At 39.0% G+C, this 27,945-nt stretch overlaps 1 protein-coding gene across 1 annotated transcript; it reads left to right on the top strand.

Moving 5' to 3' along the window:
• Nucleotides 1–548: 548 nt before the first annotated feature.
• Nucleotides 549–27,624, top strand: DLGAP5 (DLG associated protein 5). Its single transcript, XM_032236385.1, has 19 exons — nt 549–628; nt 3,832–4,057; nt 6,567–6,757; nt 9,161–9,238; nt 10,091–10,190; nt 11,380–11,484; nt 11,916–11,986; nt 12,687–12,955; nt 13,937–14,058; nt 14,939–15,068; nt 15,937–16,022; nt 16,823–16,983; nt 17,565–17,660; nt 19,512–19,713; nt 22,262–22,466; nt 23,615–23,669; nt 24,551–24,752; nt 25,857–25,891; nt 27,146–27,624. Exons 2-19 carry the CDS (start codon nt 3,838–3,840, stop codon nt 27,263–27,265), a joined length of 2,448 nt encoding a protein of 815 aa, XP_032092276.1. The 5' UTR covers nt 549–628; nt 3,832–3,837; the 3' UTR covers nt 27,266–27,624.
• Nucleotides 27,625–27,945: the final 321 nt, after the last annotated feature.

Here is a 27,945-nt window from a genome sequence, read left to right on the forward strand (position 1 = left end):
TGAACAGTGTTTTTCCAGCAATCAGAACGATCCCAAATGCTAATTCTCAAGAACAGAGTTCTTTCCTGCTTAAGAGAAATGGAAAAAAAAAATCCTCAACCCTTCCAGAGGGCTGAAATAGTATTCCGCAGTTAAGGAAGGGGAAAATTGATGGGCTGCAACTTTTCCACAATGCTTATCACTCCCTCCTCTCTGCCTTGTGTGGTTTAGGAATGTTACTGTCCCATCTGAACACAAGTATCGTAACGTTTCCCGCCTTCACTTCCTTTACGCCCAACTGCTCCCAAGGAAAAACAGAAATAACATAACCGGAGAAGCAGCAACCGTCGAGATATGAAATCTTCGAACCAATCCGGGCTTTGAGGGGGCTGGACTTTTTAAATTAGGGCACCAATAAAAGCCTCGCATCCTCTTCCAATCACATTTCTCCGGGGGGGGGGGAGTGAGGCGGAATGACGTCAGAGAATAAGAATGTAGCCAATGAAAACGCAGTAGTGTTGTGTCTCAACGGCCAATCGGAAACGGTAACAAAAATTTGAACCGGAGTACGGCCCCTCTTGTTCGGTCGATCAGCCATTCGAGCTCGCGCGTGGATCTACCGGAGGGCGGAGGTTGCGTGTGGCCGGAGGTATAACGATGTCCCTCAGGGACGATTCAGAAATGGATGTGGGTTGGAGTTAGGTGGTTGCGGGGCACTGGTAGGACGTGGGGATGGGCTTTGGAGTCGGGACGGAGGAAGACCAAGTCTTCTGGATCTACCTGTATGTATTTAGCAGTGTCCCAATATCTCAGGGGCTGCTACAAAGAAGAGAGAGTCAAGCTATTCTCCAAAGCACCCGAGGGTAGGACAAGAAGCAATGGGTGGAAACTAATCAAGGAGAGAAGCAACCTAGAACTAAGGAGAAATTTCCTGACAAAACAAATAATCAGTGGAACAACTTGCCTTCAGAAGTTGTGAATGCTCCAACACTGGAAGTTTTTAAGAAGGTGTTGGATAACCATTTGTTTGAAGTGATGTAGGGTGTAGGAGGTTGAACTAGAAGACCTCCAAGGTCCCTTCCAACTCTGTTATTCTATATTATTTCGAAGCAGACGTTTGGTCTGGTAGTCTAAAGGCGATAGGGAAACTCCAGGATTGAGGACAGTTTGTCACTGAACATAAATTGCTGTAGATCACTTTTGGTGGGGTCTATTATTGTTCTGCTCTGAGAGGCAAGATGCTCGGCTAGATAAGCTGTAGTTCCAGTGCAGCAATTGCACTCTTCTGATGTTTGGGTCATGCCTTTTTCATTTTACTTTGCAAAAGGACAAAATATTAAAAATCAGAATACTTAAATTCAGTTCTATTACTGTAAATTGCTAGATCTTGAGTGTTTATTTTTTTAAAATGTAACAATAGGCACAATATTTGAAAATACTAAGTCTTTTTTAATGCAGAAAGACTTGAATAAAATGCTCACCTCAGTTCCAGGGAGGCTCTGGAAGATGCTTTAGGGCAGCCATCTAGTCAGACTTAATAGTGATAGAAGAGAATATTTTTAATTCAGGGTTGAACTTTGGGGTTCTCTGAGTTTGGTGCTCTTGCAGATGTTTTATGATCAAACTTAGGTAACATCATCAGTGCATTGATAATGATACAATTGGTCAGAGATGTATATTTAGTTTATGTGTTTTGGGGCCATCCATAAAAACATGGGGGATGGGTCCACTGCTTTTCATCTCCCACTGTACTTTAGTGATTTGACCTTTCTTGGTAATATCACTAAAAGTTTGTTCAATCCAATTGTCTAGTTTCTGTATTAGATTGATGTTCACTGGGATGTAAGTTTGTCTTTCCATAATTCTTTGGCTTTTTGTATGTATTGTGTTCTAACCATGGTTTGGCTGCTGGTAGCATGATAATCAAATGGTTCTTTAGGTTTTTGAGGGCTGCTCCTCCCACTGCTTTGAATAGGGTCTGTTTCCCTTTCCTTCTGATCTGTGATATGATAGCTTGTCTGATGCTGACTTGAGTCTCTGTGAGAAGTCCTGGGTTTTAAAAGCTTCTAGGGCCTTAAACACTTCAAGTTGATTAGCATCATCTGTATGGAAATTGAGTCCTTTCTGTAGAATATTGTATTCTGCAGTAGATAGTGGACAGCTGAACACGTTGACCACTCATTCAGACTCCTGTGCCTCTTTAATTCTGAGATTTACTTTGGGTAGTTTGATTTGCAGTTTAAATTTCCCATTTCTGGCATGGCTTTCAAAGTAGTCTTGATTGTGGTTGTCAGTCTTTCAATGTGCTCTGGGGTGATAATCTCTTCTAAATGTTCCTTGAAGTTTTCCATGGTGTGCTGATATTTATTAAGACTGAGGTGCACTTCTATGATCATAAACAGTTATCATTCGTTGTCCATTTTTTGGACTATTTTCCATCCTGCTGCGCAATTTATTGGAAGTTTGTATCTGAGACTGGTGGGTTAGGCTTGCTGTCATAGGCATTCATGCAGAAAAAATAGTTTTCTGGTGGAAGTGTGCCTACATACAAATTTCTCCCATTTGCTTGCTTTCTGAAGTGTTTGATGCCCTATGTGGAACTGATAGAAGAGAATATTTGTAGCTCGTGGTTGAACTATGGGATCCATGGTGCTCTCTGAGATTGGTGGTTTTCCCAATAATATTACATAGTTTGGTAATAAAACATCTGCAGTAAAATTATGAAGCTCAGAGAGCACCAAAGACTCCAAAGACATATATAAAGACTACCTGTATAAAGCATTCATGTATGATATAAATGCATTTAGAGTAATGTGTACTTTTCTGGTTGCCCTATTCCAGAAAGATTGTTAGAGGTACATAGAAAATAGCAACTAAAATTATCAAAGATGTAATAACTATTCTGTGAAAAAAACAGCGTGGATAAAAATTGATGATTTTTTAAAAACTTTTTTTTAAAAAAAATAGTTATGTTTTAATTTAAATTGGATTTCTCTGATTTTTATCAAATTCATTTTAATAAAGTGCTTTTGAGTAAAAATCTATCTAAAGATAGTTTTCTATTTAAGATCCATAAATAATTTAGTTTATTCAGCATGAAATGGAGCTTAGTTATGTATGTATTATGGGGCTGTATATTTTGCAATATTTACATTATTTGTAAACTTGTTCAATTAATCCAAGCTGTGCAAGGTGAGATAATATGCACTGCACTGATGCATTCACACAATTTCACAGTAACCATGAGATAAATCATAGGGATCAGGGATATTTATTTATCCCATTGTTTTGCAAATTTATGTACACTACAAACTGTATGATTGTTTGAAGAGAAATGCAACTGTACCCCCAGGTTCTAAGTGTGAGGAGGAAGGGCAAGTAAAAATAAAAGTGAAAACTTCTAAGCAGCTTATAAATAAGATATTAAAGGGCACCTGTCATTTCATATCCATCATGGCAGTGCCTGTTAGTGGACATCCACTCACCTGCTGCTTGCCACGTCCCTCACCTTGTTGCATCACTGCCACATCACCAGCTGTCCCATTAAAGCGAATGGGACGGTCGGTGGGTCAACAGCGGGTCAGAGGAGGAGGCACTACGGGACAGAGATGACAGTTGCTCTTTAAAAATTATGATTTAAATCGAGTTGATTTAAATCAAGCCTTTTAAATCAAATCCACCCTGGAAAAAAAGTTACATTGCTTGGGGTATAACAGTGGTACATTCTGCTTTTTTTTAACCTGCATAGATTTACCAACATATATAGAAACAAGTTGCTTGTTAGTAAAATTTTCAGATAGCTCAGCAAAGATCTGTAATGTAAAATGCTTCTTGCCTTTATTTTATATCTAGATAAAGATGACTACTAATTTTTCCACTCGGTACAAAAAAGATCTGAGCGTCGATGCACTCAAGACAAAACTTGTTCACCGAAAGTCTATAATTCAAAAAGAGAATAGACACAAGGAATTCAATAAGGGCAGGCAATTTGGACTACTTGATGTGAATGTACAGCCATCAAAAAACAAAGCTACTACTCAGCTGAGTAGAAAAAGCAACGGGTGTGTGCCAAAGCCAAGTAAGTAAAAAGCTTTTTAAATATTAACCAAGACTTGTTTTCAATCTCTATTTTTGTTGTCTTTCCTAAACTTACTAGTTATTCAACTAGTCTCCAGGTTAAGAACAAGTTTCCTTTCTAAGTCTATCCTCGGGCTGAATTTGTAGAGCCAAGGTGGCGCAGTGGTTAAATGCAGCACTGCAAGCTACTGCTAGATCAGCAGTTCAGCGGTTCAAATCTCACCGGCTCAGCCTTCCATCCTTCCGAGGTGGGTAAAATGAGGACCCAGATTGTTGGGGGCAATATGCTGACTCTCTGTAAACCGCTTAGAGAGGGCTGAAAGCCCTATGAAGCGGTATATAAGTCTACTGCTATTGCTACTGCTATTGTACCTCAACTGTTACTTTGTGAAATGTTTGTCTTATTATGAACTGCTGAAAACAGGTGAGAGAGTGCACAGACCCCGAGTGGGGTGGGGATTGTAGGTGTCTGCAAATGGGGAGACATGCAAGAAGGGTCTATGACAACTTGCTGTGAGGAACTCGCAATGGTCTACTTGCCATTGACAACTTGCTATGGCCAATTCACCACGGGGCAAGAGTTACACTAATATCCAGGAAATCATGGAATACAATCATTAAAGAATGGATGCCAAATGAGGGACAAAATGAAATGTGAATGACAAAAATTAAAATTATTTTTTTAATAATTTTAAATAATTAAATTGAATTGGTAAATTGTCCCGCAGTGAGTTGCCCTGTGGCAAATTGGCCATGGCAAGCTCTCCTGTGGCAAATTGGTTGTGACAAGTTATCCCATTCTCCTTCAAAATACTTCATTGGAGAAATATGTAGTGTTGTTCAGCCAGAGTCTCCCTACCTGCAGCATCGAGACTCTCCTTGCCGGTCGTGCACAATAACGAGAGATGCTGCCAGAGTCTCCTTGCCTGCAGTACCTACAACTGTGTGCTGGAAAGAGATGCCATATGAGTGTGTAAGAAAGAGACACTGCCTGGCTTTCCCACCTGTAGTACTGGGACTGTCCTTGCCAGCATGCACCCTTTCTATTTTTGAGTCAAATCTCACAGCCAGTCAACTGTTCACTATTTTAAGTACTGCAGGCTGCCCATTCATATTTGAGGGTATTCGTAAGCCAGAGGTTCATAGCCTGGGAACTTTCTGTACTTCTAGAACCTCTTTTGGTTTCAGCCTACATCTGAGCTTCATCACTGGAGGCTTTCAAGAAGAGACTGGACTGCCATTTGTCAGAAATGGTATAGGGCAGCGATGGTGAACCTTTTTTGGCTTGCGTGCCATAAGGAGGGGGAGCGTAGGGGGAAAAAAACAACCCTACGACCAAACTGGAGTCACTTCCAGTTTGTTTGTAGGGTCGTTTTTAGCCCTCCAGAGCCTGGGAACCTTCAGGAGGCTTCCTGAAGGCTCCGGAGGGCTTAAACCGGCCCTATGAGCAAACCGGAAGTCTGTTCCCAAACTTCCAGTTTGCCCATAGGGCCGTTTTTTTGCGCTCCGGAGAATTCAGGGAAGCTCCTGAAGCCTCCGGGAATGCCAGGGGAGGCTATTTTTGTCTTCCCCAGACTCCTATAAAGCCTCTGGAGCCTGGGGAGGGCGAAAAATGGCTTTTAAAAAGGCTGAACTCAGCTTGCCAGGGTGCACATGTGCGCTGGCGAGCTGACAGGGCAAGCCTCGCTTGCCCTGACAAATGGCTCCCCGTGTCACCTGTGGCATGCGTGCCACAGGCTTGCCATCCCGGGTGTAGGGTCTCTTGCTTGGGTGATGGGTTGGACTAGATGACCTACAAGGTCCCTTTCAACTCTGGTAATCTGTAATCTATTAGTTTCTGTGATGTTTGAAAATCAACAGTTAACTGTTGAAAATTTGGAAAGGATTTATGTGTCATTCAGTGCAAAATTTACAAAGTTGTAGCATCTTTTAACATTTTGTTGTTTAAATATTAATCACAAACTAAGCCATCTGCTCTTGAAACAATTCTTACATTATGTGTCTAATGATTTTTTACTATTATTTTCCCCCGGACAATTGTGATCTGCTATGTTTAATTTTAATTTTTTATTCTTCTATGCTATTTATCCAAGCTCTTTAATTGTTTCTCACCAAACTCACTTTGTTTGAATTCTTCTGGAGAAACTTCTTCATGTAGGTGTCATTGTTAAAACATGATGCCCAGAACATGATTTGGAATTTGACCTGAGCAACATAGACAGGGATTATTATTCCGGATATCATGCTATTATTAAAGTAGCCTGAAATTTTCTTGTCTTTTAGATACTGTTTGCTATTCAATTTGCAATCACCTACATTGGCTAGATATTTTTCACATATATCGTTGCTGATATAGATTTTTCTGTGAACTTTGTTTTCGTGTATCTAATTATGGGACATTGTTTTTATCTCTTTTTTATTTGCGTCTACTGTTCTAGGTACTCAAGATATGTTTTAATCTTGATATCACACTTTATGTGGGATTTCAACTCGCATATGTTAAATTTTAGATGCTGCAGCCAAGACTCGTGAACAAGAGCGCATCGACATGCTTCACCGCTACAAGGCGGAAAAAGAACTTCGCAGGTTGAAGGAGCAGAGGGAGAAACCTGTTTTTAAATGTGGACAATTCAAGCCAGACCAGCCTCCTTTTCTCTCAAAAACATCACAGATTCCAGTATTGAAAACATCAAAAGAGAAAGTGAGAATAACTTAATATTTAAGCTTAGCTCCAATGTATCTTGCATTCCTTTACCCAGCCCAAGTTGCCTGAAACAGCTAATTCATATGTTGGTTTAATAAAGCATGAGTTGAACTTCATAAGTTCTCTGAACGTCTTAAATACTTCAGGCTTTTCCATTTCTTGTTTGTTTATCCATATTTAGAACTGGAAACTAGATTAGAAGTATATTTCTGGTTTTAAAGGTAGTCCTTGCTTAATGACTACTTTGTTCAGTGAATGTTCAAAATTATGACAGCACTGTGCAAAGGGACTTACGACCTATGCCTGAATATATGGTTGTTGCAGGGCTTGCATGCCCATATAATGGCAATCTGGAAACTTGGCCATTTGCATTTACAATAGGTTGACAAGCACATCGCAATAGCAGTTAGGCTTATATACCGCTTCATAGGGCTTTCAGCCCTCTCTAAGCGGTTTACAGAGTCAGCATATCGCCCCCAACAACAATCCGGGTCCTCATTTTACCCACCTCAGAAGGATGGAAGGCTGAGTCAACCTTGAGCCGGTGAGATTTGAACAGCCGAACTGCAGAACTGCAGTCAGCTGAAGTAGCCTGCAGTGCTGCATTTAACCACTGCGCCACCTCGGCCCTATAATTAGGTGATCACCATTCACAATCTTCCCTGCTGGCTTCTCCAGAAAGTCAATTGGAAAGCCAACAGAGAAAGTCGCAAGATTCTGCTACCTGCCAGGAAGTCTTCCTCTGGTTTCTAGGGGCTGGGTAAAAAGGATCTGTCCTGAAATCATAGCAGGAGGTTAGCATTGAGTATATGCAGCACAGAATGTTTACAGCTAGTCCCCGGGAACCAGAGTGAGTCTTCTTATGTCTGGGGGCTGGATGTAAACTCCCCATGCTGCAAATACTCCATTGATTTAGGATGGGCTTTTTTCAGTCTGTTTGGAATCATGCACTGGGTTGGAAGAATCAAAGAGGTCTTTGTGACCCCCATTTCATTTCTCCAGCCCAGCACATGAGTTCCCCTCAATGCATGGTGGTGGCCTGCCTGTCCTCCTTCAGCAGAGAGCTCTTTTACCCCACTTAACCACCCACAGGGTCACTTAAAGCCTGCAACGTGGAGAACTGGGATTGCAGTCTTTGAGTAAGCAATCACATGGGCATCTTGCTTAATGACTGCTTCGCTCAACAGCTGAGATTCCAGTCTCAATTGTAATACGTCCAGGGCTACCTGTAGTTTAATGGATAATAATATCTTCTATGGATCAGAAAGGGAAAGAGATTTGTGTATAAAGTAGGAAGGAAAGGTTACATGGATATAAGATCTATTTACAATAGCCAAATCATGATCTTGTTATGTGGGATACCCTAATGCTCATCAGAATATTCCCAGGAAAGCAAATGCATTCCTTATCAGATTGCCTTATTTAAAATCAAGAGGAACTATGAATATCCAATTTTCAAGTGAAGAAATGATAAGATAAACAGATAGTTAGCTCATAAAGAAGCCCCCCCCCCCCCAAATCACTTCCGAATAGGTAGAATGTGTTTCATCGAAGCAAATAGAGACTTGATATTCTGCTCTGGTTACATGATTGGGCTAGGAAAAAGCAGTTTCCCTATGATTAACCAATTTGGTCTTTATAGTTGAAGGGAACCTAAAAGGGAAAAGTCTACAAGTTCTGTGTTAAATGCCTTATCTGGTTTAAATAATCCAAGTTTCATTGAGTTGATGCACAAATCCTTTATTCTGTACAGTATTTCACAGCTGTTGATATAATTTGGTAAAATGATTCTTACAGCTCATCCTATTTAATTTTAAATTGCATGGTATTTTGTAGCATTAGATTATACTTTATGTTCTGTACTTTAGATTTAAACCATTGGGGAGGACGAATATAATTGACCATGAATTTGATTCCATGATATTGAGCGAGTACTGCATACATATGCAAATTGTAGGAATTTTTATAAGAAAAATGCCAAGATGCATATGTTGGCTACTCAAAATATTTGGAAGAAAGGATAAAATAAAACTAATCACCAATACATGAAAGAGGGCATTATTTATTACATAAAAGTGTGGAAAATTCTGTTGGAATGAGGTAATTGAGCAGTTTATGTGGACATAAAAGTTTTTTCTATTTCCTTTATATTTAAATATTTTATTTGAACATTTTTATAAATTGTTTTTGGAGAACTTCCAAAAGGCATATATTAAAATATCAATAGGCAGTCAAGTAACGGTAATTAAGAAAATAACCAGGAGCAAAATAAGACATTAAAAAAGTCACCTGAGAATTCCTAAATGCTTCTAGGTTATTCCAAAAATATTTCTTACTAAAAAATACACATATAATATGAAGATTGGAATTCGCTCATTCTTATTTCTGGATTGTTCCTAGGAAGCTCCAGTTGTCATGCGAGTTACAAGGTCGAAAGCAAAACAATTGCCAGAACCAAAGAAGCCACAGTTATCATCGGTTTGTATTACATGTTTGTTTTTTATTGTATACTATTTGCATGCTACAGGTGATCTTTCAGTTATGACAGTTCATTTATTGACCACTCAATGTTACGACATAACACTCCCCCTTAAGTATTTATGACACAGTAGCAATAGCAATAGCAGTTAGACTTATATACCGCTTCATAGGGCTTTCCGGTGAGATTTGAACAGCCGAACTGCAGAACTGCAGTCAGCTGAAGTAGCCTGCAGTGCTGCATTTAACCACTGTGCCACCTCGGCTCTAAAGCCCGAAGTTACAAATGGTGCACAATCACCGCAGTCATTCACCCTTACAAACGACTGCAGAAGCATTGCAATATTTGCCCTGCTTATTTCTCCCCCCACCCTGGACTGGGTCTCTACAGGCACCGGGCCTGTGGAGACTCAACTTGCAAAGATCTAGCGAGCTGTCTCCTCTCCAGCTTCTCTGCCCCGGTTTCTTTGCCTGCTCTCAACGCTCCAAAAGCAGAGCAGGGAGAGTGGGATGAACATGCCCTGCCAGCTTGCGATTTCCCTTTAGGCTCCAGTCATCTTTGCAAAAAGCCCCTGCTGCCAAAAACGGAGCCCAAGAGGGACACATTTTGAAATGCTCGCTCTTGTTACCGAAGCATTTTTTTTAATGCTTGCTGTTTGACCATAGAGGTTTAAGGCATGCACCAGGTGACTAAACAGAGAGGTTTAAAAGACTGGATCAAAAATAGGTCACTGATGAAGTAAATGGGTAGTTAACATCTGCTTATTGGTTGGAATTAAATGAATAACACAGTGTGATTCCTATCATTTAAAAAAGAGATGTGTTTTTAGATTTACATTTCTTTTTTTTTAGGTTTCATCTAGCTCCATCGGTAAGGGCCGCAATCGGCAGATAGCTCCGCATGAACAGAGGCAGATCTACATAGACAAACCTTCTAAAAAAGAGAATAAAGGTATGAGTTATTTGTCCTTATTTAAAAAGGGCTCCGGTGGCTCTTGTGAACTTTGGTGACGAAATAGCCAGAGGTTGGTAAGGCAGTTTCACACCACTGTGGAGCAGGAAATACATGATAACTATTGTGTAAGTTCTGCAGTAGTTTTAGTACCAAAACAACTAGAAAGTCCCAGCCTTGACCAATTGCATAATATGGTCCAATCAACTTTGTTTGATTTTTGTCCTATAAAATAAATAAATAAATATATATATTTATTTATTTTATAGGACAAAAATCAAACAAAGTTGATTGGACCATATTATGCAATTGGTCAAGGCTGGGACTGCAGTATATATACTGTATATACTCGAGTATAAGCCTAGTTTTTCAGCCCACTTTTTGGGCTGAAAAAAGCCGCCTCGGCTTATACTCGAGTCAGTGAAAAATTTGCCCGAAATGGAGGAGAAAAAGGGGCGGGGCCATGCCGCTGGGTGACACTCGTGAATGGCCCAGTGCCCCTGTGAGTTTCCCCTCCCTCTGTGTCAGTTTGCTGCGCAGCGCGCACCGCACCATCCCCCCTCCTCACGTTCTAATGTAATGCAGGGCTGTCTTACGATTCCCCTTCCTCCCCCTCCTGCCGCTCTGCAACGATGTCCCACCTCCTCCTTGTTATGGCAAGCAGCCACATAGCGATGTCCCACCTCCTCTGGTACAGTGATCCAATGATAGGAATCACTGTGCCGTGTGTCATAGGAGGTGGGACATCGCTCCCGCGGCTGCACGGGACATCATCATCACAGCGGGACATCAGCATCATGAGGTGAGTGAAGTATTTCATTGAATACACCGCTAGTTTACTGTTTTTCTTTGAAATAAATATTCAAAAACATTATTGGTATCTATTTTTATTTTTGAAATTTACCGGTAGCTGCTGCATTTCCCACCCTAGGCTTATACTCGAGTCAATAACTTTTCCAGTTTTTTGTGGTAAAATTAGGTGCCTCGGCTTATATTCGGGTCGGCCTATACTCGAGTATATACGATATATATATATATATATATATATATATATATATATATATATATATATATATACACACACACACACACACACACACACACACACACACACACACACACACCTATCCTTACCTTATACACAGAACATCTAAGATTTTAGAGATTGAACAGCTTTCTCAATTTTCAGATAAGCAGTCTGCCATGTCAAGAATCACACATGGAAGAATGACAAGAGCAACAGTGGCAGCAAAGTCAAGAATACCACAACCAACCCAACCAACTATAATTTCTGGTGGGTGAAATTGTACTAAAGTAATTTACATGGACAATTAAAGGTAAACATTTCCTTGATGCAAGTTCCAATTCTAGTGACATGAGCACAGCCATGCAATTCCCTTGATTTTGTCATTGCCTTCTTCTGGGATGTTATTTCAATTTCCAAGGATGGCTTTCAGTTTGTATTTTTGATGGTCCTCTATCCAATTTATAATTGGGCATGACCTCACTGATCTACTAAGTGCAAATAAGATCAGGTAGGTGATTCCACCTGCTTGATAATGTTGCTGTAGACTTTCTTGAGTTGAATTCTGATTTTTATTACACTTCCAATCTATTTTTGTCTGTACTTCTATAAAATAATTGTCTTCTATTGCTTTCTGTTGTTCTTTTGAGTTCCTTGTGGTAAATAATTTATGGAATAATGTTCAGTCTATTCTGTTTTAGGTAATGTGCCACAGAAAAAAGCTACAATTAAAGGAAAGCAACAGCAAGAGATAATAAAGGAAAGGACAAAAGTAAGTTTGTTTTTTCACAGTATAATTGTATTTTTTTTCCCATTTATGTTGTAGTACCATAAGTATAGGGACATGATGGCTCAGTGGCTAAGATGCTGAGCTTGTTGATTAGAAAGGTTGGCAGTTTGGCGGTTCAAATCCCTAGCGCCACGTAGCAAAGTGAGCTCCCGTTACTTGTACCAGCTTCTGCCAACCTAACAGTTCGAAAGCATGTAAAAAAATGCAACTAGAAAAAATAGGGACCACTTTGGTAGGAAGGTAACAGCGTTCCATGCGCCTTCGGCGTTTAGTCATGCCGGCCACATGATCAGGGAGACGTCTTCAGACAGTGCTGGCTCTGGAACGGAGATGTTGAGAACGATTAGCACATATGTGCAAGGGGAACCTTTACCTTTTACCATAAGTAAGCTTCTATTATCCCTAACAGCAGCTCAGAAATCAAAACTAACTTGCCTAAACTGAAATAATGAAGTTTTGCTGATTCATCTGAATTCAAGTTTATATTCAGGCAAATCATGATGATGGAACTATTCCTCAATTGCTTTTGATTTTTAAGTTAGTAGTTTTAAAATGCATCGGATTCTCAAATATGAGCTAGAGGCAAATGAAATTGGAATGTTACCTACTAATATTTTCCAGGGGGGAAAAACTGTACATGTGTTTGTTTAAATGATAAAGAAACCACTGTGTGTTTTAACAGGTAGGGCACAAGAGAAATCAAGATATTCTAATTGAAGAAGAGAAAGAAGAGTTGAAGCTCCAACTTGCTGAAAGCAGTGAACAGAAGGACCTTCTTGACAAAGAAAACATGACAGCACCCTCAAAAAGAAATCGCTCATTTGCCCCTCAGAATTTTGTCTTTAAACCTCCCAAAGGCTTGTCTATCTATAAAGTGAATCCAATGACCCCTTCCAGGGCAAATGTCTTCTTATCACCCAATCTTTCCTGGAGCCCCTCAGGAACAACCAAGTAAGGATATCCTCCTTCAGACTTTCTTATAAAGTATTTTACGAATCTGTTCAAACTGTGTTGATGCCCCACCCACCCCTTTCTTAATGCTGCTTCAGGTTCAAGCTCATAGAGGAAACACTAAGGAAGATAATTATTCTGATTTCCTCACCCTTTAATTTCCAGGCCTCCTTATTCCTGTTGCAATTAGTTTCCTCTTAAAATGTCTCAACTTTACAAGGCTGGTATGCATTGGTTGCTTCTGACTATCTATAGTGGTTTTCTATTTAGAGATCTCTGAAATATGAGGCCTAGGATGTCTTTCAAATGGGGATACCAAATCAAAACAGTATTGGTCTCTCTGATAGTGCAGTTATTTAACATAATTTTGGTAGTATACCTGTAGTAAAGCTATGCAGAGACTCTGCTACAAGGAGCAAACTTTGAATTCAGGTAGGGATGCAAAAATAGGATCACAACATTGATTTCATTATGTGTCATTAAATTGTTTTCAACACCAACCACCACACAAATAGGCTTTTTTCTCTAACCTGTTCTTTCAATTTTCCCTAGTCACCCCATCCATCTTCTGGGTTTTCTCTTCCCTTTCTTTCTACCTTTCCCAATGTTAGAGCATTTCATGTGCATATCATGTTAAATGATATAGTGTGTAGGTAATCCACAAATTCACGGTGTAAGACTGATGCAAATCTAATAATTCAAGTCCTAACACAGACCCAAGAATTATTAAGTCAGCGTCTAAGACTATAGGCAGTTCCAAGCAGGTTAGTTTTTGGAAGTTTTTTTGGGGTGGTGGTATAAATTAGGGTGTTCCAAGTCTGACAAATATTTAAATATTTCCAGACATTGAGGAAGTTCTTTAGGTATTGCTCTGAGGGCTGCAGTCAGGCTTGATATAACAACTGATCTCTTTTTTTCATACATGTTCAGTTTTGATCTGCAACTTCCAGTGTTTCATAATTTTTTTATTATTATTATTAGTGACGTCTACAAAGAAGAAATACAAGATCATAATCCGCAGTTGTCCTCTAACCCAGAAGTCACAAAGAAAACCACTGAAGGACATCAATATGCCCTGGATTTATTGGAAGAAATTAAAAGAGGTATATCTAAGAAAATGTCTATACCGCTGGTGCTAAGAGACAAAAATTTTAAAGGGGACTGAGAAGTCCCAATACAAATGCGCATTTGCCTTTAGGCAAGATGCCTTTTCTACCTCAGTCTTTGATTTGTAGTGCTGACATACAGTAGCTATCGGGCAGTGATGTTCTAGACTTCAATGAAGTGAAGGATGTTCTTTGAAATGGTGCAGCTGAACAGTGATCTGTTGGCACCTCTTTAATGAAGTTACCTTGTTTCCTGGACTCTTCCAGGAAAAAGTTCTTGATTTGAGTACTAATAAGCATACATATCCTCAGTCTAAAGCACCTTGTTGTCACATCTTTAACTCAGACTCCGCAGCAATGCATCAGGGATGGGGATTTTGCTTGTACTCAAGTCCATTGATCTTTTGAGGAAACTCTGGGGATGGGATGAAGATGATGCAGTATGACTGAGGGTGCATCAGCCATATGGGCATTATTTAAAATACCATTGGTGGAGGGCAGCCTTTCTGTGTTAAGCCTATTTAGACTTAACCATTACTCTGTATTTATTTTAAACTTTCAGAATATTAAAACTTGGCAATTAGATAGTCAGGTTTCAGGACCAGCAAACAAAACAAAAGACCATAAGCAGACTTGCAGTAACAGGCTACTCTTCATCCCTTCCCCTTGCATTGCTGTAAAAAATGCAGTTTGGGGGCAACTGTATGCCATTGCAACTTTAAATATACAAAATACTAATGCTTTGGCTAATAGGATGGTTTAAATTTAATTGATAAGCACTTAAAGAGCACCTATGGCTTATTTAGCTGCAGGTTATATTCTTCCTCTATTTAATGCAGATTCTACCATTTTCTGTATAAAATCATTCTTTTTCTAGAACGGGTGCCTAGTGAGATGAGGTATAATACTGCATTTGAAGGTGAGAGCAGTGTGCAACAACCAGATCTACTAGCAACTGAAATATCAGAGCCAACAACAAAACTCCTGCATGATGTGCCCTATTTCAGGTTTGTAGACAAGATCAAAGGGATCTACAGTAATAAACTGCCTGGGTAACAAGGATGCTTGTTAAAATATCTTCTTCAAAGAGATTCACCTTCGTATTAAAGTAAACAACAGATTAGCTATTCATGGATACTGTGGGATAGAAATGGTAACCAATCCATTTTACCTGCCTTAGGGATACATTTACCTGCTGCTGTAATTGCTTTGAGTTTAAAATGAGATTGTAGCTACTTGTGCTATTGTGCGCCAAAGACTATATACCTTTCCAAGCAAGCCTATTTCTTAAAATTATACACTAGTCCCGCAATAGCATCTAAGCGGACGGTCTAAATAGAGTGTGAACAGAGTGGTAGGAATGGCGTTTTTCTTACTATCTATCCTCTTCCCTTGAATGAAAAGCAATTAAGTAAAATGGCTAGCAAAACAGGGTCTATTGAGTCTTATCTAGCCTAGAAACCATTCTTGTTATTGGAACCATATTTCACAGGCACTGATGTTTCTGAATTGCAACCTTAACCCTAACTAACTATTTTTTTAAAATATTACATGTATGAAAGTGAATCAACACATTCTGCCAATTCTTGTTTACAACAGAATGTGAGTAGGAAAAGAAGCAGAAGTGGAGTACGATTCTCAGATTAAAGAATTGTCACATGTCCATCCTTAGCCAATATTTAGCTTCATAGCGAGAAGTATTCTAGGTAGTATAATGTGTTGGTTTTTTTATTTAAATTAATATTTTTAATTGCTGCTGTTGGTTTTGAAGCAGTATAATCCTATACATTAGTCCCTTTGAGTATCTTTATGGGTAAAAAATTGGGTTGTTAATTGAAATAATGAGATTGTCTGAATGTGCTTTTGTTTTAAAAGAAACATTCTTCAATCTGAGAAAGAGAAACTGACGTCACTTTGTCTTGAATGGGATAAAACTGTTGAAATGGATATTCCAGAGGAAGGTAAGAGAGAAAACACAGAAAATATTTGTGAAATTATTGTCAGAAATAAACAACAGCCTGAGTTTAACTGTGACTCTGGTAAGCATATGTATCTTTATCTATAGGTAGGTCTTGATTAGTGTGGTTAATGAATTCTTACAAAATAGTTGCATTATTCAAATTCACACTCTTGAAAGTGATATTTCAATAGAAAATATAGTAATTGGTTCCAGCATGATAGGGGGTGGGGAGGAACTAAACATAACTTTTGTAAGTATATTAATCACATAAGGGATAAACATCATGTACTTATTTAAATTTATGATTAACAAAATCACGAAAAGCAAAATAAAAAAAAAATCTAAGTATCATTCCTAAAGGCTAACTTACACTGACCAAAACATATTTATCAGGGTAGACTGAACTGCTTTCTCCTTAAATCTTCATAAATATGCTGGTAGAGCGAGTTTTCATGCTTTAATCAATTAGGGTCTACAGTCATAATTTTTGCTTCACAACTTCTATAGCTTGAAAGATATCTTCAGATTTGTTGAGAATTAACTTCTTGACTTGCATGCTGTTTTCCTCTGTTAGAGTTTTCCTGTTCTGCATTTTGCACAAAGATTAGCAGCATCTAAAACTGCAGCTGTGTATGCACTAGCCTCAATTACAAGCCACAGTAACTATGACTTAGAATCCATTTACAATATGTATTAACTTGAATATCACATTCAAACCTACATGAATTGAAGCCTATTTCTATATACCAATGGTTTTAATTTATATACTGTTTATGCGACAAAATACTACTGTTTTTCCAGCCAAAGATCTTGTCCGCACAACCATTGGGCAAACCCGACTGTTGATGGCAGAGAGATTCAAACAGTTTGAAGGGCTGATAGATAATTGCGAATTTAGACGTGGAGAGAAAGAAACAACTTGCACAGATCTGGATGGATTCTGGGATATGATAAACTTTCAGGTAAGATTTCTTTTTAACTGTTAAACCTCTGTTTGTATTCATCTGACTCTTTGTCTTTTTACCTTTACTTAATGGCCAGACCTTTGTTTAATCAACAGTAAATCAATCCCAGCCTAATAATTCAGATTGATTAAAAATGATAATTTAGAAGAAATATCACAAATTGCGAAAAATGAAACTTATAGAAAATACGCTACAAGGAAATATCACATTTCAGCTTGAACATACATGTCCCTGGGCTGCTGAGACTGTACTAATTTCCACACGCAAAACTCAAGCTTATTTTGACCATCATGTCAACTTGAAACTCGCATCTTACAATAAAATTTAGGGTTCTCCAGTGTGCCCCAAATTCAGTGATCCATATTAAATTCTCATTCACCCAAAGCAGGAGGATACAAGGCAATGTTGCAAGACATTCCTAAGAAATAGCTAACAATGTGTTCTCTTTGATTTCTTGGTGAAACTATTTCTTAAGGAAGCTTACTATGCTTTTTAACACCTTTTAATGTAAGAGGTGGGAGGGTTGGTAACCTGGTCTGCTTTAGTTTTGTTCTGCAACCTTTCTCTTCCTCAAATAGGTAGAAGACATACATAAAAAATTTGAGAACTTGAAGAAACTTGAGGTGAATGGGTGGCAAATGGTGGATGATGCTCAGCCCCATAGACCTGCCAAGGTATGATACTCTTTGCTGGTTCTGCTTTTAGGGGGTGATTTTTGCATGGCACGTAATTACTGAGACTGCTTCTGAAAGGCGACTTTGTTGAGTGATATAGGCAACTGCACAAAAAGGAACAATTAAGTTTCTTATGAAGTAGAATTTTACTAAATTTAAGCTACCTGATCATCTGGGAACTCCTGTAACCAAGTCTGAGAGCCAGGGATGCACAGCAATTCAGATTAAAAAATGGAAAATGTGATTTGTGAGGGCATGGGTATGTTCGCTGCATCTGTCAGGCTTGGTTTTTTTAATGGCTCTGCCTTTTCCTGAATTGGCATGGTATCTTTGGAGCCCCAGACATTAAATTAGTGTTGCCTCCTTAATGTAGATCCATACTGTCCTGGGACTCTGCCAGCACTGTTTGAACTCAAAAACGCACAGCTTCTTTAAGGAGGTGACATCAGGTGCAATAAACATATCTATGCCTAGCCTTACTAAGCATATGTGAGTGAAACAATCAAATATTGCTTTCCTGCCTCCTTTGCCTCTTGTGTTTCTTCAGTCTGGCATGTCTTTTATATTTCCAGTGAATTTAAACTGTTTTGAAGCTAATATGGACCCACAGCTGATCCTCTGGTTGCTTGCCTTGACATTCCTGACTTTCACCAGCTGCTAAGAATAGCTTGACACTATGTGAAATCTGTTAAGGAACTGAATAATTCAATATTCAGTGCTGAATCTATCAGTATTATAGTCAGTTTGAGACGGATGACTTGTAAATGTTTCCTAGAAGTGAAGCCACCTCATATCATAGTTTATCATTAGAGGGCTTAGTATTAGACATCTTTGTGAGTCAGAAAGTAGGGTTTGGTAACTATACCATGACAAACAGTTCCAACTTTGAAATTGTAATACATGTTTATTTTGAAAAAAAACCCTGCTTTTTTCTGTACTATTTGCTTTTATTCCTATTAATAAACCATTCTACAAAGGGTTTGGCAGAAGAATATGTCCCGTTGGAGGTATATTTTAACTTTCATATATTGCAGTTCTGAATCAGAACCTCAGCCTCTGACAACCCAAATAATCTTTTTATTTCCTACCTAAAATACTGTCTCTTCTGGTGAGATATCCCCTGGGAGAGAAAAGCCTTTTGGACTGGTAGGCACATTTGAAATTTTGAAAATATATTTTGGGCATCCAATCATGGTTTGGGACAAAGTAATACATTAATTCAGTGACTGCAATGCCTATTCACAGAAATTGATTTTCCCAGAAATCAAACTGGTAAAGCTGTTCTCTACTACTTTATCGTCCGTCTAGACAGGTGGCCATACTCCCTAAGCAAAACTCTTGGCAAAGATTTTCTGTTCTAAATTGTGAGTGGATTTTATATGTTTGCATATTGGTTTTTAAGTTGCTTTTATTGAATTTTTTTTTATCTGTTGTGAGTTGCCCGAAGTTGGTTAAATGAGTTGGGTCTTTATACAATTGTAATAATAATAACATCAGGAGCATAGGTTTTTCTTTTGATTTTCTTTGGATCATATGCTCTATGTGTTTCGGTATGTTGGCAACTTGAAGATTTTGGTTAAGGTAAGGAATTCTGGGAGTTGAAGTCCACACATATTCAAGGCCGCAGTTGGGGAAACTGTGCCCTATACTCTGTAGACTACTCAAGATTGTACTCCGATGTCTAAGATGTCATTGGAGTTGGGTCTATCGCTCCATCTCTGACGGAGTGAAGGAGCCGTGTCTGCATGATATAGATAGGATCTCTAGAAAGGTCTGGTTGCATTCCCTGTGCCCTGAGTTTTTGAAGTCTGGTGATTTATCAGCTATGCCAAGGTATCTTTTGATTTTCAGAAAAAGCCCATCCTTCGAAGGACAGCCAAAGCAGCAGGAGGGTCTGTCGAAAGCAAAGCAGCCAAAAAACGGCTTGCAGCTGTAAAAGCAGCCCTGAAGAACAAGACAAAAGAAGGGTTGGCAACAGAGGCTTCAGGCCAAGCAGAACGGATATTTGATGGAGGGTTTTTCCAAATTGAATCTCCTGCCAAATCCTTTGCAGGTCAGTCCAAACAACTGCCTTTGTGCAAAAATATATGTATTATGGTGATAGTTATTGCAGTAGCTACACCTTTCTGACTCCGCATGAGTTCCTGATAGTTTAAAATATATCCACAACTCCACAAAACTTCAAAACATTTTGCTTCCCTGTTCACGTTCTGCAGCATTAAAAATTAAAAGCTCTGTTTCACCTTTTTCATCATGAATATTAAGGAAGATGCCATCCAGTTTCGGAGAGCAAATTATTCCATAAGAAATATCACTTCCTAGTGTGTCTTTCCTGAAACTCACATGGAATGGAGGAATCTTTAGCACTCTCCCCCACCCCCCCTTAGTACATACAGTACATGTTGGATAAATTGGTTTTAGTTGAAGGGAGCAGCTAGGTGACCAAACAGGTGGGACTTCACAGATAACAACATTCTGATTGTATTCAAAATCCTATTGACAACAAGTGCAATGCCACAATAATATAATCATTGTTATAACATTCTGACTCAACTATGTAGCCTGCTACATTTTATATAATTTGTAGCTTCCAAGTAATCTTCAAAGACAACCTCCCTAATACATATATTTATATTATTTTTTAATATTTCGTTTTATATTATTTTGGTTGCCCACTTCAAGATCCTGGATATGGATGAAGTATTCTAACCCCTAGGTCCGGGATGGTGAACCTATGGCACACGTGCCACAGGTGGCATGCAGAGCCATTTGTCAGGGCATGCGAGGTGTTGCCCTATCAGCTGGTCAGCTGAGTTCAGCCTTTTTTAAAGCCATTTTTTGCCCTCACCAGGCTCCAGATGCTTTATAAGAGCCTGGAGAGGGCAAAAATACCCCCCCCCCCTCCAGAAGCTTCAGGAGCTTCCCTGAAGCCTCCGGATTACAAAAAACCGGCCCTATGGGCAAACCAGAAATTCAGGAACGGACTTCCAGTTTGCTTGTAGGGCCGTTTTTTAGTCCTTCAGAGGCTTCAGGGAAGCCTCCTGAAGGTCCCTGGAGCCTCCTACGAACCCTACGAACAAACCGGAAGTGTCTTCCGGTTTGCTTATAGGGTCATTTTTACTCCTTCGGAGGCTTCAGGGAAGCCTCCTGAAAGTCCCTGAAGCCTCCAGAGGGCCTCCAGGGGGTAGGGGAGGCTGTTTTCGCCCTTCCCGGCTCCTATAAAGCCTCTGGAACCTGGGGAGGATGAAAAAAGCATGTAAAAAATGGGGGGGGGTCACGCCTCTCATGTGTGCATGCACACTGGGAGGGTCGCGCATTGCATTATGGGTGCGGCACGCCCACACACGACCCCCCCCCCCTGCACTCCCTTATGGCATGCGAGGCAAAAAAGGTTCGCCATCACTGCCCTAGGTGATGGGAAACTATGGGTCTTCAGACACCCACATCCAGAAAGTAGTGTGCCTTAGAGTGGTTGGAAGCTAATTACAGTAGTCCTCAACTTACAATCATTCATTTAGTGACTGAAGTTAGAATGGGACTGGAGAGAAAAGTGATTTATGGCCATTTTCCATACTTACAACTGTTTTAGCACCCCCATGGTCATGTGATCAAAATTCAGATGCTTGGCAACTGGCATGTATTATGATGGTTGCAGTGTCTTGGGATCATGTGATAACCTTTTGTGACCTTCTGACAAGCAAAGTCAATGGGGAAGTTAATAACTATGTTACCAGCTTAACCACTGCAGTGTTTCACTTAACAACCGTGGCAAGAAAGGTTGGTAAAATGGGGCAAAACTCACCAAACAACTTTCTTGCTTAGTAATGGAAATTTTGGGCATAGTTTTGGACATGTTGAGGAGTACCTTATCAAAGTTGAAATGAGGAATTTAAAATAGGTACATGCATGCTTTATTTCAAAACAGTCTCTCCAGTAGCTGCCCACTCCTCCCTTTGATTTTTCATTGTATGTTCTTGGTTTTTAAGGAACGTCATCCAAGCCCACGTATATTGTAAATACTTTTCTAACTTTAGACAGAGCATTTGAGAAACAGCTCTAAACTGTGGAGCAAGCTGAGCTTCCCAGGGAAGGGATGCCTACCAATGGAAGCTTTTCACCAAGAAGCTTCCACTCCATGAATATTGGCAGTCTCTCCTGCAGTGAAGGCAGGAAAAGCCTCCAGCACACAAGTCAAAATCCCAATGTGGTATTTTGGGCCTTACGTTCAGGCTATGTCTGACTACACCCAGATACACCCAGGTTTAAATCGTCATTCAGCCATGAAGCTTATTTGGGGAAGTCAGTTTAATCTATCTCAAAGTTGTGGAGGAAGCTGAGTGAGACAGCTGGAGAATGCCTTACTATTGGTCAAATCTTCTGTTAAAACTTTTCAGGTTGACTTGATAGAACATATAATGTGAGAAAAACTGAGGATGACTTAATTGTGTTTGTGTGTACACACACACACATTTATATTTCAAGTATTCAGCATCCTTTCCCCCATATCTTCTGCAGATGTGGGCCTCAAAATCCAAAAATTATCACAAATAACATATTAATGTAATAGAATATTCAATTGCTTATTTATCCATTGCCTACAGGCCAGACTCCTAAATCAACTAAAAGGATTTCCCAGTGGACGACGCCAAGGTCTGCCAATAAGGTTTTGCTTCAGAATTGTGCAGAGATCTGTGTTTTAAAGCAAGGCACATCAAGTACGTCCAAAGCCGTTCCTCCTTTTCCAGAACCTAAAGTATTTCCAGATTCTGCTGAAACTGACCACCTTGGCTCCACATCTGAACAAAGGTATGCAGCTAAACCAGCCCTTTGCTTTGAGTGGTGCAGGAATAACTATCCTTTTGGGGAGATGCAGGGGAGTCCCACGGCACCATAATAGTTTATGGGTTGCGTGAAAGATCATTGAGTTTTTCACAGCAAAATATTTCTTAAGCATTCAGCATACAGAGCATAATTCTTGCAATAGGGATTTTGCCTTTAGATGAACCCCATTTCAATTTCATACTATCAGCATGCTGGGGCTTTTGAGCAAATAGTTGTTTTCTTCTTTCAAGCGAGAAACATCTTTCTGCATCTTAGCAATTCCAACTAAATTCTTAATTCCTCTATCGTCCATTTAAAAATATAGCGTAGATTTAAACTGTCCTGAAACGGTGACTGAAATTTTTCTGCTGATGATATATAACGGATAAAGTTTTTAAATCTTCCTGTTTAAGATTTCTAATCCTTCCAGCAATTATGTTAAACCTAATTTTTATTAATCATATGGCTGATATTTCCATTTTTTCCTATGTTGAATAAAATAGAATCAGGTAGTGGAGAATGCATTCATTCTTACAAATATGCTGGGAGAAATTAATATTTATTTTATAGAAGATAGCATTTGTGCTATCCTATTTGATTTGTTGTCTGTTGTATTTCACTTTCCTCTTTACAAAACAGTCCTCTCTTTGTAAAGGATTTTAGAAGAGCCTTACATCTTACTTTAAACTCATTTGCCTTTTTAAGATTGCTTCCATATTTATTCTTGGGTATATTTACTGTAGATATTTATCTTCCTGCAGTTTTTACAAAGAGTATCTTTTCTGTTATATGCTTCTACCTGCTGACAGCCTTGATTAAAATAACTTGGCCTTGTCTGTTCTTGTGTGATATTTGAAATTTGTGTTCAGACAGTCCATCCTCCTTGTTGTCCAAGGCTTTCATTTTTCTTCTTTCTCTGGCTTTCAGGCTAGCTTGGTTCCAATAGCCACTTAATTTCGGGGATATATTTTTTCCATTTCAGTTTTTCCATAGCTCCTCAAGTTCTCTTCCCAATAAGTTAAGTACATTGAATCTGTTCCTTACATTAATCTTCTCCAAGTCATATCTTTTAGGAACTGGGCAGTAATATAGTTTCAAATCTGCACCTCTTTCTTTTTGTTTATTTTCTCCAGTGGCACTCAAGCAACAGAGGAACTATGTGCTAGAACAGACAAAGCAGAAATAACTGTAAGTATTATCTTTTTTTTTTTAGCATGTCTTTCTTTCATATCAGGATGTCACAAAATTGTTTTTTGTTGGTTCAGAAATTGGGACTGCAGAATTTGCTAGCAGTGGAAACATGTCAGTCCCATTAAGCAGACCAGACCAGATAATAAACTTCACCTGAAGGCCAAAATGATTGGTTATAAGAATCTTGCAAGTCAATGATTCTGTGCTGCTGCTGCTTTTTATATTCCAGTGGATCAGGGAGGTGTCCTTCTGAGCAAATTCTAAAAATTAATTTGTTTCTCAGGACTTAATAAATCTTTTAGCCCTTTTTGCTTTCTTAACAGTTCTTGCACATTTCTGTCAAAGTCACCCTGCTTATTGTGTACAGAAGTAACGCCCTAAAAAGTGGTGGCTATCTTGTTTTTTCAAGTAAAGGGGGAGTGTGATTAAATGCTATGAAAGTGAAACTGTGAGCTACATTTTTTTTAAAAAAACCTTGGTTAAATCATTCATTCAGTTTCATTCATTTAATGAAGATGAAAAGGGTCAGTTTATGCCCTTGCATTAGTGCCAGTCAGTGATTTTAAAAAATCTTGTCTTCATTTTTCTGTAATTCTAAAGCAGGAGTCCCCAACCCCCAGGCTACAGCCCACTACCAGGCCTTGGGCAGTTTGGAACTGGGCCGCAGAAGTAGCGGGCAAGTGTGCTCATTTGTACAAGCAGTGGGCATGCATGTCCGCCACTTGTGCAAATGGAGTTGTGTGTGCGCTTGCCTGCTGCTCACATAGAACCATACCCTCTGCCGATCCGCAAAGCCAGAAAGGTTGGGGGACTCTGTTCTAAAGAATGATCCATCTTCATTCAAGGTCCTTGAACTTTATCTTTGCTTCTGGATCCAGGATGCAGAAGCAGCCAGCTGTGACAGGAGCTCATCCTCGAGTGACATGGATGTTTATCAATTTAAAGAAGAGGCTTCAGAAATTGGAGATGAGATGAAGCAGACCACAATAGATGAGGTCAAACAGGGTTTTCTTAGTCCGGCAGAGAATTCTCAGGCTGCAGAAACTTGTGATCAAGATGAAGTACAATATACTCCAGAACGTAAGTAAAATTGGTGTGGATTTTCTTGTGATAATTAGTACAACGTCATTTCAAAATGAGATGGGCAGCAAATAAATTAAGAAAGAAAGAAATTCTTTGGCTGATCTTATAATCTGAGATCATGTAATAATTATTTGGGAATCAAATTTTCAGAGCTGTCTGCAAATTTTGTCACAGATGTCTAAGTTATTTTGCTTCAGGCTGCCGATAAAAGCTGCTGGCTGCAATTTGGGCATGCCTTTATATAAGTATGCCCTCACTGCAATCAGTATAGAAACCTTTTATAATAATAATAATAATGCAGCAAAATTTCACAGACTGACTACCTACAACGCCATGACCGTGTTGCTAAGATCATTCACTGGAAATTGTGCCAAGTTTGGATTTGAGTACAGCAAAAACCACTGGGAACATCAGGTTCAGAAGGTTTTAGAGAATGAGAAAGTCAAGATCTTGTGGGACTTCAGAATTCAGACTGACAGGCAGTTGGCCTATAACACACCTGACATAACAATAGTTGAAAAGAAAAAAGTATGGTTCATTGACATTGCAATACCTGGAGATGCACGAATTGAAGATAAACAGCAAGAAAAAAATCACAAAATATCGGGACTTGCAAATTGAAGTTGAGCGACTGTGGAAAAATAAATCGTGTGTTGTCCTGATTGTAATTGGAGCCCTTGGAGCAATACCTAAAGGGCTACCTTACTATTTGGAAATTTTAAATTTATCAGACTTGAACATTCTGACTACAAAAAACCACCCTACTTGGAACAGCTTATATCCTTCAACGTTACCTTAACAGTTCCTAGGTCCTAGGTTAAGACTCGAGCTGTTGAGCTACCAACCAGCCCCAAAGGCTGTGAATCTCACCAAAGATTAACATCATCATCATCATCATCATCATCATCATCATCATCATCATAAAAATAATGTGTTAGAGGTATATAAGGTGAAAGCAGTACTAAATAATCTGCTCAGAATGTTGTCTGCATAATTATCATTTGTTTCAATTGGAAGCTTCCAGATAATATAATTAATATCTATGTATAACTTAATATGCATTTTAAAATACATGTCTGAAAATGAGATTTTATTTTCCAGGCTTGTCCTGTAATGATGGAATATTTGATCTCCAGGTAAGTTTGCTAGAAGTCATGTGAAGCACCATTAGATGTTACTTAAACTGTACAGAATTACATTTTGGAGATTAATGTATCATTAAATGAACATGTTGTTATTTAAGGATACATTATCTCCATGGTAATTTTGTGATGCAAACCTCTGTAGGTATCTCATAGATACAGTATATATGAAGAGGTATCCATGCAAGTAGAAACCTTGCATTTATATTTTGCACTTCTATATTGCATCATATAAAAGCCTCTTTGTGCAACACAGTTTCAACATATACAGATTCATATAATGCGTACAACTTTTGCGAGGTAGGCTGTGTCACATGCATGACACCAAAGGCAAAATTTCAAGGTAGCCCTTATTCTAGTTACCTATTGACTTTTCAAAATAAAAAGTGCCTAAAATTAGTTTTGGTTAAATATATTTGCTTTTATTGTAACAATTACTATGCATAACCAGAATTTACCAGCTCCAAAACCAATGGCTTACTAAAGATGATTTATGGTGCACCTAAACAGAGCACGTAAAACTTTTTAATAGGAAACGGTCTAGCTAGTCTTTTTAGCTTTATCGTTTTTTACAGTAGCATCAATTTATTGCCTGTGCATATGAAATATGACAGTTTCATCCCCAAAAAGGGCTGTAGCCCTTCCCCCAAAAAGCTTACATTCTGAATCTCAACACCGCAGGGAAAAGGGACCGCAAAACTTTAGTTGGAACCAAATTGAGCAACAATTCTTATACAATTTCCCCTCGTTTTGTATCCTTCATCTATCTTGCATTACGACTCTCAGTATATTCAAATAACATAGCTATGAGCACACGACACCTTCACTTGGGACAAAATTGTGTTAGAGTCATGATATGGATTCCACCATGGAGTATTGGTTAGGAAGCAGTATATGAGTCAAAGAATCCTCCCTGCTAGGTCAGCTTAAGGTTGGAGATGAGTGCATAGAGTCACATATCTGTCCAATGGAACTCAGATGGGATAATTTTTTTTACCTCTGTCAGTCTATTTACTGCACAGATTGTTAGGCTGGTTTGGGGGGCTTTTAAGTGATGTTCCATGAGTACTATAAGGAAACATTTATACAATTCTTATTAAAATTGAAATAGAGGGGTGGGGTTAAATTGCCTTAAAAACAGCAGCAAATATTTCTATCTGAAAGCTCAGCCTCAAGCAAACAGCTTGAAGGGATTCGGGAAGACTTAAATTTTAACTGTATATTAAATGCTTTTCTTCTGCCCCACAGCCAAATCTGGATGTCAGCCTTTTCTTCACTCCTCAGACAAACAAGGCTGAAAAACGTGTTTCAGCTGATTCATGCGGCAACCTTATTGTATTCTCTCCTTTTCCAGACAAGGAGAAATAAATTACATTTAAAAGCCTAATCTCTGTATTTAATTAATAAGTGCAAAAGCAGCGTACGTTTTCTTGTCCTTCATAAATTTTAGTTCTGTTATTAAACTGAACTGCCTTTTCAAAAGTACAGTTCTTTTAATGAAAAAGACACCTGTGGAGAATATGAATGCTAGAGTGTTCTGTGGTCTGTATCTCTTGAATTTTTAATGCAACAGGACTTGAGAAAAACTGTTGTGGAGAGGAAGGAGAAAAAAAAGTATGTTACAGTATTTGGCTACTGCATTTTAAATGTCTATTTTTTCTTAAACTTAATAAAACATGCATTTCAGTGTATAAACACAATTATTAAACTTCTGTAAACTAAATTAATCTCTGGCGATCTGTATCTGCCTTTTATTTGGATTTTACAGTATTTCTTCAGTCATTTCCACAGATGTACCATATTTTTCGTTCCATAAGACACACTTTTCCCCCCAAAAGTGGGTGGAAATTTCTGTATGTTGGTGCCAGTCCTTTGGTGAATATCAGCTGGGCCACAGCAGCAGGGTCCTTTTACAGTGCTGAGCCCCACCTCTTCTCTTTTCCACAGTGCAGGAGTCAATAGGCAGAGCTGGCATATAACAGGACACCTATCTGGTCCTCTCAGGCTCTGCCTGATATTTTTTTTCTTGTTTTCCACCTCTAAACCTA

Source organism: Thamnophis elegans, chromosome 1 (assembly GCF_009769535.1).
Source record: "Thamnophis elegans isolate rThaEle1 chromosome 1, rThaEle1.pri, whole genome shotgun sequence".
NCBI classification, from domain to species: Eukaryota; Metazoa; Chordata; class Lepidosauria; order Squamata; family Colubridae; genus Thamnophis; species Thamnophis elegans.

Excerpts from the sequence above, each read along its gene's own strand:
- DLGAP5 (XM_032236385.1), top strand. The coding sequence starts at position 3,838 with ATGACTACTAATTTTTCCACTCGGTACAAAAAAGATCTGAGCGTCGAT. Across the intron at positions 22,467-23,614 it reads GGCTCCACATCTGAACAAAG|TGGCACTCAAGCAACAGAGG; the intron begins GTATGCAGCTAA and ends TATTTTCTCCAG. Across the intron at positions 25,892-27,145 it reads ATGGAATATTTGATCTCCAG|CCAAATCTGGATGTCAGCCT; the intron begins GTAAGTTTGCTA and ends TCTGCCCCACAG.